Source organism: Vanessa cardui, chromosome 2 (assembly GCF_905220365.1).
Source record: "Vanessa cardui chromosome 2, ilVanCard2.1, whole genome shotgun sequence".
NCBI classification, from domain to species: Eukaryota; Metazoa; Arthropoda; class Insecta; order Lepidoptera; family Nymphalidae; genus Vanessa; species Vanessa cardui.
This window is the reverse complement of record NC_061124.1, coordinates 13,694,457-13,714,647: the sequence shown is the minus strand read 5'-3', so window position 1 is coordinate 13,714,647 and position 20,191 is coordinate 13,694,457. Positions and strand designations below refer to the sequence as shown.

General features: G+C 34.7%; 1 protein-coding gene across 1 annotated transcript; it reads left to right on the top strand.

The window, feature by feature from the left end:
- LOC124536840 lies at positions 1-19,149 on the top strand. The gene is made up of 5 exons (XM_047113481.1): positions 1-106; positions 7,151-7,325; positions 8,186-8,355; positions 11,893-12,062; positions 18,919-19,149. Exons 2-5 carry the CDS (start codon positions 7,157-7,159, stop codon positions 19,118-19,120), a joined length of 711 nt encoding a protein of 236 aa, XP_046969437.1. The 5' UTR covers positions 1-106; positions 7,151-7,156; the 3' UTR covers positions 19,121-19,149.
- The last annotated feature ends 1,042 nt before the right edge of the window (positions 19,150-20,191 follow it).

Below are 20,191 nucleotides of genomic sequence, written 5' to 3'. Positions count from 1 at the left end.
GTCCGTCTCGTTCTGTCTCCATATGCAAGTGTGTTAACAGCTCATTGCCATAGTGTCGTAAATAATTAACTCCCATTAAACATCGGGAATCTAGTGCCACTTCTAGGTATGTATACATAAGTATATTAATATGCATTTCTTATGAATATTAAAATAATTTCAATAATTCGTTTATCTTCAAATATAATAACATCAATTATTAATATTTGCTAGTAAACAATGTATGTAGTATGTAACGTTATTTGAGTAAGCATATTAATATGTATACTTTGTTACTTTTATTGCTCGCTACTCCATAATATATACATTGTACATAATGTGATCACAGATGCAGATGCAGATGCAGATCACATGCTGTTCTTATGTTTTTTCTGATTTTTTCTGGTTTATTTACATTTATGTGTGAATTATTTTAGAGAACTTAAATACGTGTGTCGTGTGTGAATGAATTTTAATCATTTTTATATACAAGTTATTGAAATTAATCTTCATCAAAATCGTTGTGATTAAAGCTCGATGAAAGTAAAATGCCCCACAACAAACAAACAAAGAGTACTCTTTTGGGACACCGGATTGAAATGAAGTTGCTTTTGCTTTAAGTTATGTATTAATAACTAACACAATGATATACATTAACAAAAATTGAGAATATATAAATTATTATAAAGAAGAACTGCATTATTGTATTATGTTTTTTAGTAATAGTTGTTACATCAGCAACAGAAGTACATCATCATATTTGAAAATTTCAATTATCTAACTGCCACGGTTCATGAGATGCCTACACCCAGATGACAGGCGCTCGGACAACGGAGTCGTAGTAATAGGGTCCCGTTTTGACCATAGAGTACGGAACCCTAAATATTATTATCAGAAATTTCCTTGAGAAATAAAACAATAACAAAAGTATAAATTATTGAAATTTTTATATAAACCGCACTTTATAGAGAGGTACAGAGAAAGACAGGACAAGACTGATTGAATGCCTTAACGGATTTTTCTAACGTGACTTTTTTCCCTAGTTTTCTCAACTGTAATCTGGATAAAAGAACTTTTCCAAAAAAAAACTAGTTTCACTTTTATTGTTTGTTAATTGGATATACACACAATTTACGACCACATTAGGAATATATATCTTTTTAATCAAGACGTCATGACATACAGTTTGACGGTAACTCATTTTCAGACACACAAAATTCATTAATCTTGCCTGCACCTGAAATTTTCCCGGTTGGGTTGGATTTTCCGTCCTAACGGGTTATGAGAGAGGGATTATAAAGTGCACCTATATCAGACACACTAATATATCCGTAAGATTGCAGTAGCCGAAATCATTCCGAAAGTCATTATCATTTTTTCATAGATTTTTTCCTACAATTAACTTCATGTCTGCAATGTTTATTTGGACCGAATAATTGCTTTCTTATACCTATTCTCTTTCCTAACACCGTCTGAGTGAGTATTTTATTTTACCGGAACCTTGTACTTAATTATTAATTTTAAATAAATGTATTATATAAACATTTAATTATAAATAAAGAATCGTTAAGGAATAAATTTAGAGAAATCAAGATATTGACTGTTGCTTCTCAATATATATTCTGCAATGTTATGTATGTACGAAAAAATATTAATGATTTCATGAGAAAATGTGATACTCATAGCATTGGTACAAGGAACAAACACAAACTTGTTACTCCTGTTACTCGACTACATAGAGTCAGTAACTCCTTTGTGGTATACGGTTTCACAAAAGGATCCCAGAAAGCGTTCAAAACGCCTCTGTTGCCAAATTAAAAAAATATATTAAGGAACGCTTGTGTGCAAAAGGTTACTATACAATTAATGAGTTTATGATCGATAGCACACCTTGGGAATGAAACGATCGATTCCTGGCTATTTCATCTGATATTAAATTGTTTAAATAATATATGAGACAAATAAAAAAAATAAAAAAACCCGCTGAGTTTCTTTCACCGGTTCTTCTCAGGTCAGGGTATTTTCTTTTCCGAACCGGTGGTAGTGTTTCAATTGACCATCAATAAGAAAGTGTAATGCTTCTATATTGAATAAAGTTATTTGAGTTTGAGTTTGAGTTTGAATTGCCAATAGTCATCACAGACCTAAGTTATCCAATTGTCATTGCGAAGTGTACGAATCTCACATAACTTAATCCCGCGTGAAGAAAAACAAAATACAACAGACGCGTTCTAAATTTAAAATATCAATATAGATAAACAATATTCAGCAAATATATGTATATGTACATACACGTACATACGCATTAAATTCAGACAAAAACCATTCGAGAATATTGTATAATTTAAATTCAACATAGGCATCATTGAAACGGTCACGCGGTTAATGAATTCAAATTGGTCGCCTAAAATAGTCTCATAGACTCTTTCATGGATTTTTTCGAGACGTTTTATGATCACTACGAGTAAAAATATATAACTTGTTGCTCTATTTTTCAAAATGCGAAATATAACATTTCGGAATAAACAGGAATTATGCCATATAATAACCGGAGAAAGACCACAGTGGCGTGCACTTGGAGAGGCCTATGTTCAGCAGTGGACGGGTACAGGCTGATGATGATGCCATACGTGCATTCCACTAACCCGAATTGCAACAGCCTGGTGAAATATGTTCTTTACATATTCCGACGACGACCTCCGTGGTCAAGTGATGTGTACACCGGTTTTCATGGGTACGCCACTTCGAAGTCCCGTATTCGATTTCCGGTCGAGTCGATCTAGATCACCGTTACTTCTGATTTTCCATAACACAAGTGCTTTAGCTACTTACATTGGGATCAAAGTAATGCATGCGATATTGTCTCATATTTATTTATTTATTTAAACCTTCTCATCAAAGGGTATTTTGATGAGAAGGTTTAAATAATGTATTTTTCCAGCAGTAGGAAGTTTATAGGCTGTTATTATGGTTAAATAAATAGTGGTGTAAAGAATAGTTATGTTGTTCAAATTAGCCTGTAAAGACAGTCTAATTTAAAAATCACGAACATTCTCAAAACTAGCGAACTGTCAGCGGCTGCAGCGGTGCTTTCCAACACGGAAGTATAACATTCCCAACTTACTCTGAGCTGTTACGAGAATTTAATAACCAAATAAAAGAGTTGTTAGTCCGACCGGAAGATTACCAGCCAGCTTTAAACCAACTAGTTGGTTCGATACTTTTATTAGATAACCAAAAAGGTATTATAACAGCAACGTACAACATACACTAGCAAACTTAATGGTTTTGGACCATCAAGAAGATTGGTAATATAAACAAACTATGATTTAATCTAAACTTAATATTATAAATGTGAAAGTAGCTCTGTCTGTCTGTCTGTCCCTCTTTCACGGCCAAATCAATGACCCCAATTTGATGAGATATGGCGTAAAGCAAGCTTGAACTCTAAAGAAGTGCATAAGCCACTTTTATACCTATCACATGACAACTAATTCCCTAAAACGCTAAGCCGCGCGTGACAACTTACTCGTATATAAAAATAAGCTCTTAATTTTTTTATTATTCAATCTCATAATTACCGCAATGAGATAATTATTTAACTTTCTCTTAAAATTATATTGCATATGTGTAAATATTTTTTCCATTGAGTTTTCCTGGTAAATTGAAAGAAGTTTTAAAAAGTAAGATTTTAAAATGAATCACAGATATAATGCGTGTCGTTTATTTCATTGTATTGCTTTATACAAGCCCGTTTGTGTAGGTAGCACCCACTCCTCACATATTCTTCCGTCAAACAGCAATACTTAGTATTTTCAACCGACTTCCAAAAGGAGGAGGTTATCAATTCGTCTGTATTTTTTTTTTTTTGGGTATCGGTTTGAAGGCTGAGTGAGCTAGTGTATCTAAAGTCTTGGGACAAAAAATTTTAGCTCCCAACGTTGGTATTGCATCTGCGAGATGTAAGAAAAGAGTATCTACTGAGTTTCTTGCCGGTTCTATTGAGTAGAATGTACATTCCGAACCGGTGGTAGCCCCACTTAATATAGTGATCAGATGACGATACAAAAGTGCTTGTAAAAGCCTACTGGAATAAATTATAATTTGATCTGATTCGATAAGGAATGGTTAATATTTATTAAACCGTCACAACCGTAATATCTATGGGCGGTGGTGACCACTTACCGTCAGTTCTTTCTTAAAGCTAATGATATTTAGGTACTCAAGAATGAGCTGAGATGGCCCAGTGGTGGATCTTAACCGATGATTGCGGGTTCAAACCCAGGCAAGCACCACTATATATAGGTGCTTATAATTCATCTCATGCTCGGTGGTGAAGGAAAACATCGTGAGGAAACCTGCATGTGTCTAATTTCATTGAAATTCTGCCACATGTGCATTCCACCAACCAGCATTGGAACCGCATAGTGGAATATGTTTCAAACCCTCTCCTTAATGGAAGTGGAAGCCTTATTTCAGCAGTGGGAAATTTACTTATTTCCAAGAATGATGACAAGAAATATTTATCTTAATTTTTGCTAATCTTCTCTTGACTTTAATTCAACAGAATAGACTCGGGTGATCAATAATGAAAATGCATTTGCTATCACCAAGAAGTATCGATGCACTTCTAACTGTGTTATCTTATCTAGTAGAATAATTACTAAAATTGATCAACATTCAAATAACCTTCTAACTAATACTATCAAACGGAAGGAGGCTATTTTAATGCACCTATATCGTTTTCATATGCCAATCTTATCATTCACATACAATGAATACGTTATACTTGTTTTGTATCCGAGATAAATATGCCTTATCTCATCATTTGAACTTAAGATATTGCCCTCACTCACCCTCACTCACCCTTCAAACTGGAACACAACAATACTGAGTACTGTTATTTGGCGGTAGAATAACTGGTGAGTGGGTGGTACCTGCCCAGACGGGCTTGCACAAAGCCCTACCACCAAGTAAGTAAGTACCCTATATCTCTTAATGTTTAAAACTACACAACAGATTTTGATGCAGTTCTTTTAATAGATAGAGTGATTCGAGGGGAAGGTTTTTGTGTATAATACATAGTAAAGAAACACTGATAATTTTAGAAGAATTCTGTAGTATAATAATAAGATCTATTTATTAATTTAGTCTTAGTGCATCCTATATAATACTCTGTGTGCAAATTTATGTACGTGTATATGTAAGAATAAATAGTTTAGTAGTAGTTAGTTAATACGTGTATTGTATATATGATTGACCCTGTTTGAAGGATGAATGCTATAATACGACAAGGACATAATAACATGAATAGCAGCGCATTGTAATGATTGATACATACTCCTCAATTTCAATGCATTTATTGCAGATTGTTATAAATAATGTTTTGTACTCGTAGATGCAAAATGCACAACAATTCGTTATATTATGGCGTGAACAAAGTTTTGAAAGTAGGTAGATACATATTATTCTATATAAATAAATAAGTTGGTGTGTCTATTTGTAATATTAAAATAAAGTATTTTTATTGAATGTATATGTATGTATGTACACATGGTACATATACCAAAATAACATTTTTTCCGGCCAATCTCTGGGACGGATGGACAGATTTTCACGGGACTTTCACGGGCAGATTTTGTGATTTAATAAGGAGTAATTTAGGCGACAATAATATGTATATCTGATACATTTTTTTTTAATTCATCTAATGACAAATATACCAGTAATCAATATAAAACAACAAAGTAATTACAAGGAATCACGACATCGTGACATATATTGAATATGATATTAAAAAAAATCTTGAAACATATCCGAAGGTTAGACTAACAAATATAGTTTACTACATATTATAGACATATTTACTCACAAAGGTTCCACGTTAAATATTTGTGGACTTGCTTTAATAGGAGTGCTTATATCATTTGTTAGCTTGTGTGGGATGACATAAAAACAAATAAAAAAAATAGTATTTGTTTGGTTAAGCGCTCTAACCACTGGGCCATCTCGGCTTGAGATTACTTTACCCAAACATTAGTATATCTTGTGTCACAATGCGACAAAATTAAACGCAACGTGTAACGAATGCCAAGGTTGACTTGTTTGTATTTGCACTCCCGTTTATCTTCTTAATGGTTTACATAATCTCAACAATGAAACCAATAAAGAAAATTTGCTAACTTCTCGCTTATGTGCAGAATTATAAACCTTATAGTTTAAGGATTTAGAACCAATGTCGATGAAACATATTTGAATATCATGAGTCATTCTTCTGAAGTTTAATAAGCTCAATGAACCTGCAATAAATAAGACAACCATCAGGCAGTCTACCGAAGATTATTTTTTTGAATTATTTTCCTTGTTACGAAAAAGATACCTTTGTACCGATTATACTGTGTTATCTGCATATCACCTTTATTTAAACAATAGCAGGAATTCATCTCGTATCTACCTCATGATATGTTGAAATCCGCATTACGATGATACGCGATTTTGATACGGGTATCAATGAATCAATAAAGCAAATAAATCTTTTTTTAATTACACATTTAGAAATTTTACGCTCGTATTCTACTGTGAATTTCGAATTTATTCTTATTTAATAGCTGACATTAAGTATTTTTAAGTAGGAAGTCGGTAGAATTGAAAAAAAATAGAAAAAACTTATTTTTTTATTTACAAATATCATTTTTTTTGTAATAGTAGTATTTATACGTAGATACATAATACATAAAATTAAAATAAAAGTAATTAACAAGCGGCATTCGGAATAAGCGCTCTTAACTATATACTTTAATCGAACACCAAGACATTTTCCATATACTTAGTCCCATGTACACATTCGCACACGCGGATGTAGCCACGGGTTGCAGCTACATAGTAGTGCATGATCTGAAAAGGGGACGTTAATTCAAATATTCTCATCAAAACATATCTTATTCAAGAAGGCTTTTAGAAGCACTTTTATATCGTCAATCAACAAACTGTATTAAATGAAGCTACCACCGCTTCGAAATGTAGATAAGAACCGGCAAGAAACTCAGTAGTTCAACATTTAAAATATGTTTTGTAGACATGTTAGTTAAATACAATTATATGTATATGTAATATATCCTGCCTGGAAGTCAATAATTATAATAATAAATTGATTAAAAAGGATAACTTTCAGATTCAAATGGGGTTTACAAGAAACTGGGATTCCTCGTGCCCACGAGTCTGGGACTCCTGGGAGACAGATGGTACGAAATGGGTAATACAGGACCTGGCACCAGAAGACGACAATGCAGCTCTTGAAATACTTGTAAACCATCTTTTAACTGATGAAACATTGTGTAACCTCAGTAGTACGTAACATTTTTAAATACTTGGATTTTTTAATTACTTCTTTACTAATATCCTAAGTACGAAAGTAACTCTGTCTATGTCTGTAACAATTTCGAACTAAACTACTGAGTATATTTTGAAGAATTTTTTTTAGAAGCAAGATTATTCCCCAGCCAAGCTCTTTGGCTATATTTTTTCAATATATTTCTTCCCCCTCTCACCCTTCGAATATCTGTCTAATACTGCGGATAAAGAGGTATGCAGTTATTGGAACATTTTTGTTACAAACCAACCTCTCTGCGGACGAAGTCGGGTTTCTTCTTGTTCTAAATATGCGATAGTATAAAGCTATAGATCCTAAGTTCATAGGTTTGAATCATGACTTGAACAATTCAGACAATTCTTAGTGGTAGAGCTTTGTGGAAGCCCATCTGGGAAGGTACAACCCACTCATCCCCAATCATCAGTTATTCTACCGCCAAATAACAGTACTCAGTATTGTTGTGTTCCGGTTTGAAGGGTGAGTGAGCCAGTGTAACTACAGGCACAAGGGACATATCATCTTAGCTTCCAGGCACATTGACGATGTAAGGAATAGTTAATATTTCTTACAGCTTCTTTGTCAATGGATGATGGTTACCACTTAGCATCAGGTGCCCAATATGCTCGTCCGCAAACCTATACCATATAAAAAATCTTAATAATATATCTACGACTACGTAGCTATTAACCAAAACTATGCAGGTGCCTTAAGTGGCCAGTTACTGGTGTTTTTACCCAATCTGAGTAAATTTGGGTTTGCGTCGCTAATTCTGCAATTGATGTCATTGCGAGAGTGAGGATACAAAGATTACACGTCTAATTATGTTTCCATTCCCAGATATCTCAGAAGACGCGGAGAGCGTTGACACCATTGTCAAGATTTGGAGTAAATTCCTGGCTCAGCGAATGAGCCTTGGCTGCTACACTGAAATCGAAGGAAAGAAAACTCTAGTCGCCCTGAACGTGTGCATCGTTGAATATGCCGAAGAGAAACTTCCAGTGGATGAGGTATTTTCTTTTTGTTCTTTATAGTTTCGATATGCAAGCTAGTGATAAAAACACACCAATGATTACACAAGTGTAGAAGACTAGAAGATGGCATTACCTAATATGTTACTAGCAAAGTGGGTTCTGTTCTATATGTTAGATAATAATAAATGAAGGTAGCATAGCGGATGGATTTCAAAAGGAATCAGGAAGTCGCCAGCGCCGTGTGCGTCAACTGACGACCCGTTATCGTAAACGGGACGATTGAGGGTTATTTGGATTAAATATCGGTGTTGACATCCAATTTCAGATATCCCTGTCTTTGTTTAACATAGCATTGCACGATTTGTGAGAAAGAGATGAAACGGATGTGATATCGAAATCGAAAATTCGCTTCATCTCTTTCACACAGATGGGTTACTGTAAAGTTAAAGAGAGATATGGCGAATATTTCATGAGTTATTATCGTTAATGTTATCGTACTTGGGTTGATTTGATACACCAAAAATATATTCACAGTATCTTAGATGCAATGGAAACGGTTATTTGTCATCATCACATCGATTACTGATATTGTATGACATATTCGATGACATCTGACATTCCGATGACATCGGATTTTATATTTGTTACGATATAGCAGACATGCCTATGAGAGTCGAATTAGTAATCACGATAAATAAAATTTTAACAAAAAGAAAAACCGACTTCAAACAAAACACTATTTTAAAACAAATAAAAATGCAATAAAAAGTATTAAAAATAATTGCATATTTAACATATTTTTTTCAGTCCTCCTAGGTAAAATGAAATGAAAAATATTAGACTACTTAAAAGTCGATTTACGATTATATAACGTAGTTATAGTTATTGTTATATTTTATATGAGTTTATACGTTTATATGAGTCAGAAACTACTTCGAGGACAATTTCAAAGGAAAATTGCGAATAAAGCAAAAATAGACTTTCGAAAATGCGGCTATAATACGTCATGCGGCATAAACTACAAGGATCCCTCGAAAGAGCTGTAATCGAACTTAGCAAAAAAACTTTAAAAAAGAGCTAATATATGGCTTATATCATATGACATCACATCACATACACAAAATTTGATTAAAGATAGTAAGAAATTCTGCCCCATATCGCACCCTATCTGTGAGCCGTATAGGAGTTCCATCACTACATAGTATAAAACAAAGTCGCTTTTTCTGTCCCTATTTCTTTAAATCTACGCAACGGATTTTGATGCGTTTTTTTTAATAGATAGTGTGGTTCAAGGGGAATCTTTGTGTATATAAAACATGAATAATATAGTAAAGAAACACTGATAATTTTAGAAGTTTGCGATATGATGTCGTAAATAAACAAATTCTGTAGTATATTTAGTATCAGTTTTGCACCCGTACGAAGCCGGGGTGGGTAGCTAGTTGATTATAATATTCGTCTATGATAATAACATAAACATAACCACATTACGGAAGGTGACTCAAATATCCAAATAACATATTAATAAAAGATTCGACCGAGTATCGCTAACGTGCTCCTCAGAATTGTTCCGTTCCCTTCCGTTCCGTTACTTTGTCATGGATCCTATACTCAGAACCTTACCAAACTTTCACCAAACTACCCTTGAAGCGGACGCTATAGTTGATGCATAGTATTTTATAATAAAAAAAGAATTATCAAAATTGGTGAACGTGATTTTCAGTTATTCACCTATTTGTCGCGCATATACATAATGCAAATTTAAGACTTATGTCGTTTTCATACGAATACCATCATCGGAAAAAAATAAAATTAAAATGGGACCCCACGGGAAGCACTACCTTTCAAACAAAAAAAAAATATCAAAATCGGTCCACCCAGTGAAAATTTATGAGGTAACAAACATAAAAAAAATAAAAAAATACAGACGAATTAATAACCTCCTCCTTTTTGAAGTCGGTTGTTATTTTATTGATTGTTTAAATCAAATAGTAAAGTGTTTTCTCCGCTATAGCAGCTATTTTAACTGTTGCTTCAAACGCTTTTACTCTAGAAGCCGCATTCGCTTTTAGCTTGATGTTATTATAAAATTAAGCGTTTATGGAAAGCATATTGAACCATCTCCAACATAATCTGATCTATTAGAACTAAAAATTAGTACTTAACATTTTTTGAGACATTGATAAATAAAAGATATAAAAAATATTTATTGTATTCGATACACATACTAACACTGAAAGCTAAGAAGTCCATTTTAAATTTGTCTAAAAGTTATTCAGTACCGTATAGTCTTACCTACATCAGGGTTCCTAGGCAATATATTTCGAGAATATTTCCTTCTCAAAAAAAGTGCAATTTCATTAAGAATTGTGGTGTATATATATAATATAAGAAAATAATATCTCATCGTCCTATTCAAATCGACGATATTGATCTTCGATTATTTCATAAGAAATGTAATAACCGAATCCAATTTTTATGTGCCTAAGGGCATCACGATGTAAGGTCCCTAATTTGCCAACAGTGACTAAATATAATGGAAACCAGCACAGCGTGTTACTATAGTACTAGAATAATATAAAAACGCTCGCTGATAGTATATGTGCAGAAGAAAACCGAAGTTATCTATCAAATTCGTACTAGATGTACCAGAAACTATATAAGTGACGTTTGTTGATGTATAACATCTTTCCTCCCGTTTTCCTGCTATCCATGGGAGTGATTGCATGAAAGAGGATGTAACAGGAAGCCGGGAAGCGCGCGCTATTTGATTTGATGATGGCCTGTCAAATTGTACCAACCAATTTTCCGATAGGATATAATAATAATACACATGTTATATATCGTTTGCGACTACTGCAGAGCTAATTCTTTTTTCAATTTTTAAAATCATAATAACCAAAGTCTCCCGATGCGTTCATAAAAAAAAATGAAATCATTTACAAACTTTTTTTGTGATACAAAATAAATAATAATGTTCTAAGCTTGTTACCGTATCGAAAAATGATCAATTTTGTCTCGTAATTTTGATGTGATTAATTTGTGTTTATAATTCATTTTTGAATCTGCATATTTCCGATGAAAAACTGCCACATGCGCATGATGAGACTTTTATAAATTTATTAAAAACTAATAGCGTCATCGCAGTCTGTATGATTGTAGATTTATTCTTATCCTTAAAACACAGTTAAAAAAATACTTGTGGTAGAACAACTTTTAACAAATAAATGAATTTCAATTAATTTTGCAACAACAACATCAACAGCCGGTAAATTTCCCACTGCAAGGCTCAGGCCTCTCCCTTTGAGAAGAAGGTTTGGAACATATTCCACCACGCTCTTCCAATGTGGGTTGGAATACACGTGTGGCAGAATTTCTACGAAACTAGACATATGCAAGTGATCTCACGATGTTTTCCTTCACTGCCGAGCAAGAGATGAATGATAAACACAAATTAAGCACATGGATATTCAGTGGTGTGGGTCTGAACCCGCAATCATCGGTTAAGATGCACGCGTTCTAACCACTGGGCCATCTCGGCTCAAATATATATATGATTATTGATTGTTTCAGGTATCGCGTGGTGACGCGTGGAAAAACGTCTTGAATGCCCTGAACTACATAGACTCCAAATGCAATGCCTTTGAGTATCTTGGCGTAGATAGATTACTGTACGCACTCGGTCTAGTAGTGAAGCCTGAATTTAGAGGGCACAAATTAGGTAGCAAAATTTTAGCAGCAAGGTAAGTTAATCGAATGTTATACATTTATTTAAACTAAAATTTTATATTTACACTACTGCTCCGTATTTCTGAATTAATATCTTTTATAGTTTCTCTTGGGGTAATGTAACTACTGTCTTATATTATACATATTCAATACATACAATTTGTTAAGGGTTTTAAAGTTCTGGAGAAATAAAAAAAACTTACATACACACATACAAACCCTGAAAACATATTTTGGGCTGTTGTGTTATTCAACGCCTTATCCAAAAGTCTTTGATTTCATGTACGGCATGATTGTAGCTTTCTATCTTAACCTACCTTCGTATCTTAAATTAGATATGACAAAATATCTTATTTTTAGGGCTTTAGGATTAACTATGTTGGTGCACGTAAACACTTCTTGAGCCCCTTTCGCTTATTAAAACTTTTTTTCTACCAAAGCGCAATTTTCATAATTACCTACGAATATATAAAAATATTGTTATTATATTTATTACACTATTGATGTGCCTCCGGAAAACATACAGCATTGCATGTGAAGAAGCAGTGTATACTTTGCCATTTAGTAACGGTCTTTTGAATATGTTATCTGTGGTACAGCTACCCTAAATGACGGTAGTAGAAAATCCAGCTAGGACACGGTTAACCGTTGGCGCTTTGATCGTCATAGCGTTGTGTACTTTCGCCGAGTGCGGTCGTATTCCGAAAGTACTTAAATAATCCGTAGAATATTTCGAAAAATAATTTTCCGAAGTGTTAGTGAACTAATATTAAATCAATACCCATCAGTGTTTTTGATTTTTAACGAGAGTGCACCGTGAAACGTGTAAAAGTTATAAGTGTAAAGGTAGTAAGTGCAGTGTACTGTAATGAATCACGCGCCGAGTGAGGTGGATGAAGCCATCGAGGCAAACCGGCCAAATGACTCCGACTCACCGACGACCGAGAGGGACCGAGGACGCGGGGAGGATGAGTCTTCCTGCTCCAGCGATGCGGCAAGCAGCGACTCTGAACCTCCGCGCAAGAAATCTAAACGTGATGCTCAGGTAACAGTCGATTCACGGATCGACGTGTTACACGAACAGGTTAGTTTCCTTACTAATTTAATTATGCAACAACAATGTGCTTTATCTTTAAACACAAATGTAACCGGTAAAACTAATGACGTCTTTGAGCAACCTGAACAGAGTAAGGGCGATTTCTTGATCAATCCTTGTACTAGTACACCAAAATCATTAGATTTAGGTATTTGCAAAACTAATTTCGATGAGAAAAAAGTGTTAAAACCAGCCGATGAACAACGTTTAAAACAATTAATAGAATTACAACATTTCAATTCGTCTACGTGGCAACATATTCGATATAAAAAAGCATTAACAGACATGCTTGCATTCCCAGGTTTTTGTAACTTAAAAATTAATGACGAAATATGTTGCTTAAATAGAGGCAGAGATTTTCTTGCCTCAACAGAAGAAATTATGGCTGCAATTACCAATGCTTTATTATCCCAAAGGCAATTATTACAATCAGGCCTACAAGAAATTGTTAATTGGTCTCACAGTACTCCTGCAGAACTAACTCCTAATAATCTCTTCAATAAAATAAGCGAAATTTTCGGAACTACATCGTCGTCTTATAAATTATCTGAACAAACATTACAAATTGTGTGCGGTAAACGAGCTGAATGCATAGAAACTAGACGTAAAAGATTAATTAATGAAATTCCTGATAAAAATATTCAAGCAGCTCTTGTAAGCATACCCCCTAGTGAGGAATTCCTATTCGAGAAAACACAACTTATGTCGTTGGTACAATCCCTCGGAGGGCCCCACTACTGGTTGTCGCCTCAACAGGTGGTCAAAAATAGGACGCAGGCAAAAAGGAAGTACAACGAATCTACATCATCAACATTCAAACCTAGACCACAAAGACAAGATCAGAATTATCATCAAGATACCCACAAAAAATCAAACGCTAAACAAACATACAAAGGAAAGACTGACGCCTACAAACAACCCAAAAACCCGTCCTTTCGAATTAAAGACAAGAAGAAATGACTATCCGACACACTTCAGGGGGGGGCGACTAAAGGCATTCAAAAACCGGTGGCAGGCACTTGGCGCGAACAATTTCATTATATCAGCAATCACGGGTTTTCGAGTACCTTTTTGCAAAAAACCTCCTTTAATAATGCCAACAAGACGGGTTATGACCCGATTTGCAACCAAACCGTCTCCGGCCTTGACCCAAATAGTGCAAGACCTTTTAAAACAAAAAATAATGCAACCAGTTACAAAATTAACCCCCAGTTTTATCTCGAAGCTATTTCTCCGGAATTCGTAAAGATAAAGCGTTTTCGCCTTATCTCTCAAAGTGCAGTGCCAGATTTTCTTCAACCGGGGGACAGGATGATAAAATTAGATATCTCTCAAGCATACTTTCATGTAGCGGCAGCAAAAACACACTGCCCGTTCCTTCGTATCAGTTACCTAGGTCATTTGTACGAAATGACATGTTTGCCTTTTGGCCTGGCTTCGGCGCCACATCTTTTCTCTTCAGTAACATGCTGGGTCGCGGAGACCTTGCGTGCCAAGGGATGTCGTGTACTAGTCTACCTAGACGACTTCCTTTTGGTCAACCAAGACCAATCCAAGTTATGTCTTCAGGCCTCGGAGGCCGTGAGGCACTTGGAAGATCTGGGCTGGATAGTCAATTACAAAAAGTCGATCTTAACTCCGACACAAGACCTAGAATACCTCGGCATCCGTTGGGAAACTTTAAAGAACAGGATGTCGTTACCGGAAATGAAGATAAACAGTCTCAAAGCAAACATACATCGATCGTTAGTAAGAGGTCAGATCACGCTTCGCGAATTGCAGAGCCTGCTGGGTCAGCTCAATTTCGCCAGTTTTGTCATACCTCGGGGAAGGTTACATTGTCGACAAGCACAAATCTTGCTTCGGTATTTCAACAAGAAACAACCACGGCAGAGAAAATTAATTCCCCACATAGTGTATCAAGAGATGAGGTGGTGGCTCGGCGCCACACTTCACTCTTCGGCAATTCACAAGAAGCCGGTTACTCATTTCCTAACGACGGACGCTTCCGATTTAGGTTGGGGTGCTCACTTAAATGGCCATCTAATGTGGGGAACCTGGTCTCCCCAACAACGAAGATGGCACAGCAACAGGAAAGAGCTCTATGCAGTAATGGCAGCTATCAGAGCAAACACTGCAGCCCTATGCAAATCTCACATACTCATCCAATCGGACAATCGAACATTAATTACATACATTCGGAAAGAAGGCAGAACGAGATCGTTGACACTACTAGGGTTGACATACGAACTTCTAACTCTAACAGACCAGTTCAAGATAACTCTGTCGGCACAATACTTACCAGGAAGGTACAACACCATAGCAGACCGATTGTCACGGAAGAAAGAAGTTGCAGAATGGCACCTCTTGCCCCAAGCAACTGGAGAAGTCTTCAGAAAATGGGGTCGACCAGAAATAGATCTCTTCGCTTCCAGTCGAAGTGCTGTAGTAACAAACTACGTATCAATAGATTGCAGAGATCAATCGGCAAGCTATATAGATGCCTTCAGCAGAACTTGGCAACACAAACTAGCGTGGGTGTTCCCCCCACCGAGCCTATTGCCCAGAGTTCTGGCACACTTGAACCGTGCGACGGGGACTTATTTGATAGTAGCACCGGAGTGGCCCCAGGCTTTCTGGCTGCAAGACCTGAAGGCCAGAGCGTTGGATCACCCACACGAAATACAGAATCTATCGAAAACGATGATAGACATGACAACATTACAAGCACCACCTCAAGTACATTTATTAACCTTGAAAGTTTGGAAAATTGGGGGTGGGGTTCCCAAGTAAAGAAGTGGTCTACCCAAGAGAAGGAGCTGCTAAAAAACAGCTGGCGACAGTCTACTTTAGCAACATACCTGCCTGCCATTCAGAGATGGTTGAAGTGGTGTAACAGTTCTCAAGTCAACCCAAAAGCACCTAATCCGGCTGATATCGCAAAATTTCTAATTTATCTTTTCTTAAATGAAAACTTATCTTATAACACTATTTTAGTTCATAAATCAGCAATATTAACTTTCTGTGGCCCTTTTGTAGAACAACAAGCATTTACAAGCTTCATCATTAAACATACCCTTAAGGCAATTGGGGTAGTCAAACCAAAATTAATTAGACCGTTAATTACCTGGGACCCTAGAATTGTTTTGGAATGGCTTTCAGCTAATTCACCTAAAGAATCGCTGTTTGAAATATCTCGTAGAACAGCAACAGTGTTGCTACTAGCTACTGGACGTAGAGTCCACGACCTTACGCTGCTGCGAATTTCCAAAGACAATTATCTTGACAACGGGGAAAACATATATTTAATACCTGTATTTGGGTCAAAAACTGACAGACATGATTTTCGTCAATCCGCTTGGAAACTGTCTAAACACCCTGATAAGAACATCTGCCCTGTTAGTTTAGTTAGGTGCCTAATAGAGAAAACTAAAAAGAGAAGATCGGATATTAAAGGCTTAGATAGCCTTTTCATTACAATTTGTAATAAAGTTAAAAATGCTTCGCGCACTGTAATAAGCAACTGGGTTCGTACAGTTCTTAAGGAAAGTGGCATTGAAGTTACTCCAGGGAGTTGTAGGTCCGCTGTAGCTTCACTAGGGTGGTTAAACAATCAGCCCTTAGATGATATTTTAGCTCGGGGTAACTGGAAATCATCTTCTACATTTTTTAATCATTATTGTAAAGTAATTGAAATATCTAAAAATGATTGTAGTTCCTTTTTCAATACATTTACATCATTATAAATTTATATAAATTAAAAGTTATCAATAAATAATAATTAAGACATATACAATTTAAAATGCGTGTTTAATAAAGATTAAAAATTGTTAATTAATCAATGATGTCATTAAAATAAAATTATTTAACCTCCAGGTTAAACTTTTATTTGTCTCATTTTATTATTCATCATAGCGTTGTGTTTATATGTGTGTATATATATGTATATATATTTCACCAGCAGATAACAAACACGTCTTCACATGCAATGCTGTATGTTTTCCGGAGGCACATCAATATAACGGTTTTACATAACAATAAAACCGATATTATGTGCCGAGAAGGAAAACATACAGCATTGCAGGAAGTCCTTCCTGGTGAAGACTATGACGATCAAAGCGCCAACGGTTAACCGTGTCCTAGCTGGATTTTCTACTACCGTCATTTAGGGTAGCTGTACCACAGATAACATATTCAAAAGACCGTTACTAAATGGCAAAGTATACACTGCTTCTTCACATGCAATGCTGTATGTTTTCCTTCTCGGCACATAATATCGGTTTTATTGTTATGTAAAACCGTTATATTATGAAATGTGAGAATTTCGCTTCAGCAAATTCGTTAAAAATGAATTTTTAAACTTTATTTCCATATACATTGATATTTCTGATACATTATCATCCATACTATTTTGATTTCGATGGCCAATCTTAACGTGAACTAGCTTACTATTAATTTAATATTATATGTTACGTCAGTAAGATTACAAAATTTGTTGACAGATTGTAATCTGTCGAAATATTGTGAACCGTGAAATATGATTTCAAATACGGCAGACTTTCAAAACCCAAAGTGCTAACTCATTATTGAGCCAAGCTAGGGTTAATTATAATCTTTCCATTAGATATAATACACAGAAAAAGGTCATATTCATACATATAATGTATAGATTATAATTGACGTAATATCCCGGTCCCCCAACGCGAAGTTTTTTTTTTAATATTAATACATACTTATACATATAGGTACTTTAGGATTAATATTCTTTTATTATTTTTTACCCTTTAAAGGTAGCTTACTTGAATTGAATTTGAATTTTTTAATTTAATTTTTTGTTTTATACTTTTTAAAGGTAAACATCCTTAAAATATGTCTGGTTAAGTTGTAAGTACGTAGGTTCTTGTCGATTTAAAACACATAAGTCAAAATTACATTTTAAGATCAATCTTGTTCTTTTTTATTTCACTTACTAATTAATATTTTTTGTTTCTTATTTCATTTGTTTTTTTCTAATAATTTTATTTAATTACTAATGTTTTTTGTAATGTACAAGTCATAACCTTTCATTTGATACCCCACTTGAGCATATTTGCAGACATTTGGTTTTTCTTCCCCACTTTAACCCCCCATAACTTTTAAACGGCTAAACCGATTTGCATCAAACATGTCTAAAAACACTCGCCCGTAAAACACCTATAATACAAAAAAAACTAAATTGAAATCGGTTCATTCGTTCGGGAGCTATGATGCCACAGACAGACAGACACACAGATAGACAGACAGACAGACACGTCAAACTTATAACACCCCTCTTTTTAAGCGTCGGGGGTTAAAGATAGCTAAGATAGCTATCTTTAACCCCCGACGCAAAAAGAGATCCACTAGAATAGTATCGATAACACATTTAGTAATTGTGGTATAGATTTTGTAACGATTTCAATCAATTAAGTCTTCCGGTAATTATGTGATCACTAACAGATTATCAGAACCATCTTTTCGTAATTTATATATCGATATAAAATATAAATTATCCATTTCATAACATCTAATCAAAGACAGACAATTTTGTACTTTTTAATAATAGCTGGTAAGATTATTGATAAGCGTTGCAATTAATATTAAAAATTTCCTTTTGGTCTGTGGTTTGTGTTTTTATTTTTAAATTAAGAACACTCAGAAAAATCTTTTAAACGAACAAAATAAATAACATTTACCTAAATAAAATTTCATATCATGTTCCGATTATAAAATATAACAATTGTCGTTTCCCGCAGGGAACCTCTGTGTAAATCTCAAGGTCTAAAAGCAACCTCCACAGTCTTTACGGGACCAGCTTCCCAGAAGTCAGCAGCCAGGTGCGGGTTCGAGACGATGGTCACCGTATCGTTGAAGGAACTCGCAGAAAACGGTCTTAAGTACCCGCCAGACGAAAATAGGACCATCAAATTGATGTACAAAAGATATATATGTGATTAATTATTCATTTCATATAGTCGATTTTATTGTATTTTATTGAAACGTTGTTATAGTTTTGTTTTGTCAATTTTAGAATATTTATCCTTAATAATACCTACAACAAATAGTAAATTGTTCGTTCCATTGGACATTTTTATTTATGAATAATATTCAAAACAAATTTATTATTTCATCAGTATATTGTGAATATTATTTTTATTATTCATTAAATGTTCATATCAACGATATTATTTATTTTTAAAGGTCTAAAATGAAATAAATCCACCTAGATTCTACTTTTACACTACAAAATAATATGCTTTTATTTCGACACTTTTTTTAATATTTCCAATATCTTATATTGATACCTCTACTTACTCGATAACTCTAATTTCATAGTTAAAAATAACTAGTTATTTTACGTGACTTAAAAGTTATAAATCATTTTACCATCCATACACTTTTATGAACTCTTTTGTATCGTTAAAAATAGTGAAATATTATTATTTTCTTTTCTTCAAATATGAAAACTAAGTTAAGTATTAATATTATTTAAAAAAAATAAGGTATCATTTTCTTTTTTAAAAATAAAATTATCATGAAAATTTTAAATTGTTTTTATTTAGCAATACATATGTAAAAGGTTATTTTCTGTTTATGTGGATATCGAGTCGAGATGGCCCAGTGGTTAGAACGCGTGCATCTTAAGCGATGATTGAAGGTTCAAACCCAGGCAAGCACCGCTGATTCATGTGCTTAATTTGTCTTTATATTATTCATCTCGTGCTCGCCGGGGAAGGAAAGCATCGAGAGGAAACCTGCATGTGACAAATTTTATAGAAATTTTGTCACATAGATATAGATAGTGTATTCCACCAACCCGCATTGGAACAGCGTGGTGGAATATGTGGAGAGGAGGCCTTTAGCCCAGCAGTGGGAATTTACAGGCTGTTGTTGTTGTTGTGGATATCGGCGAAGGCTTTATGGGCCACAGGCGTACCTCTTCATGGTCTTAGGACCTAACCATTATTAGCAGTAAATAAATAAAATACACTAACCAGTAGCAGTAACCATACATATAAAGAAAACACA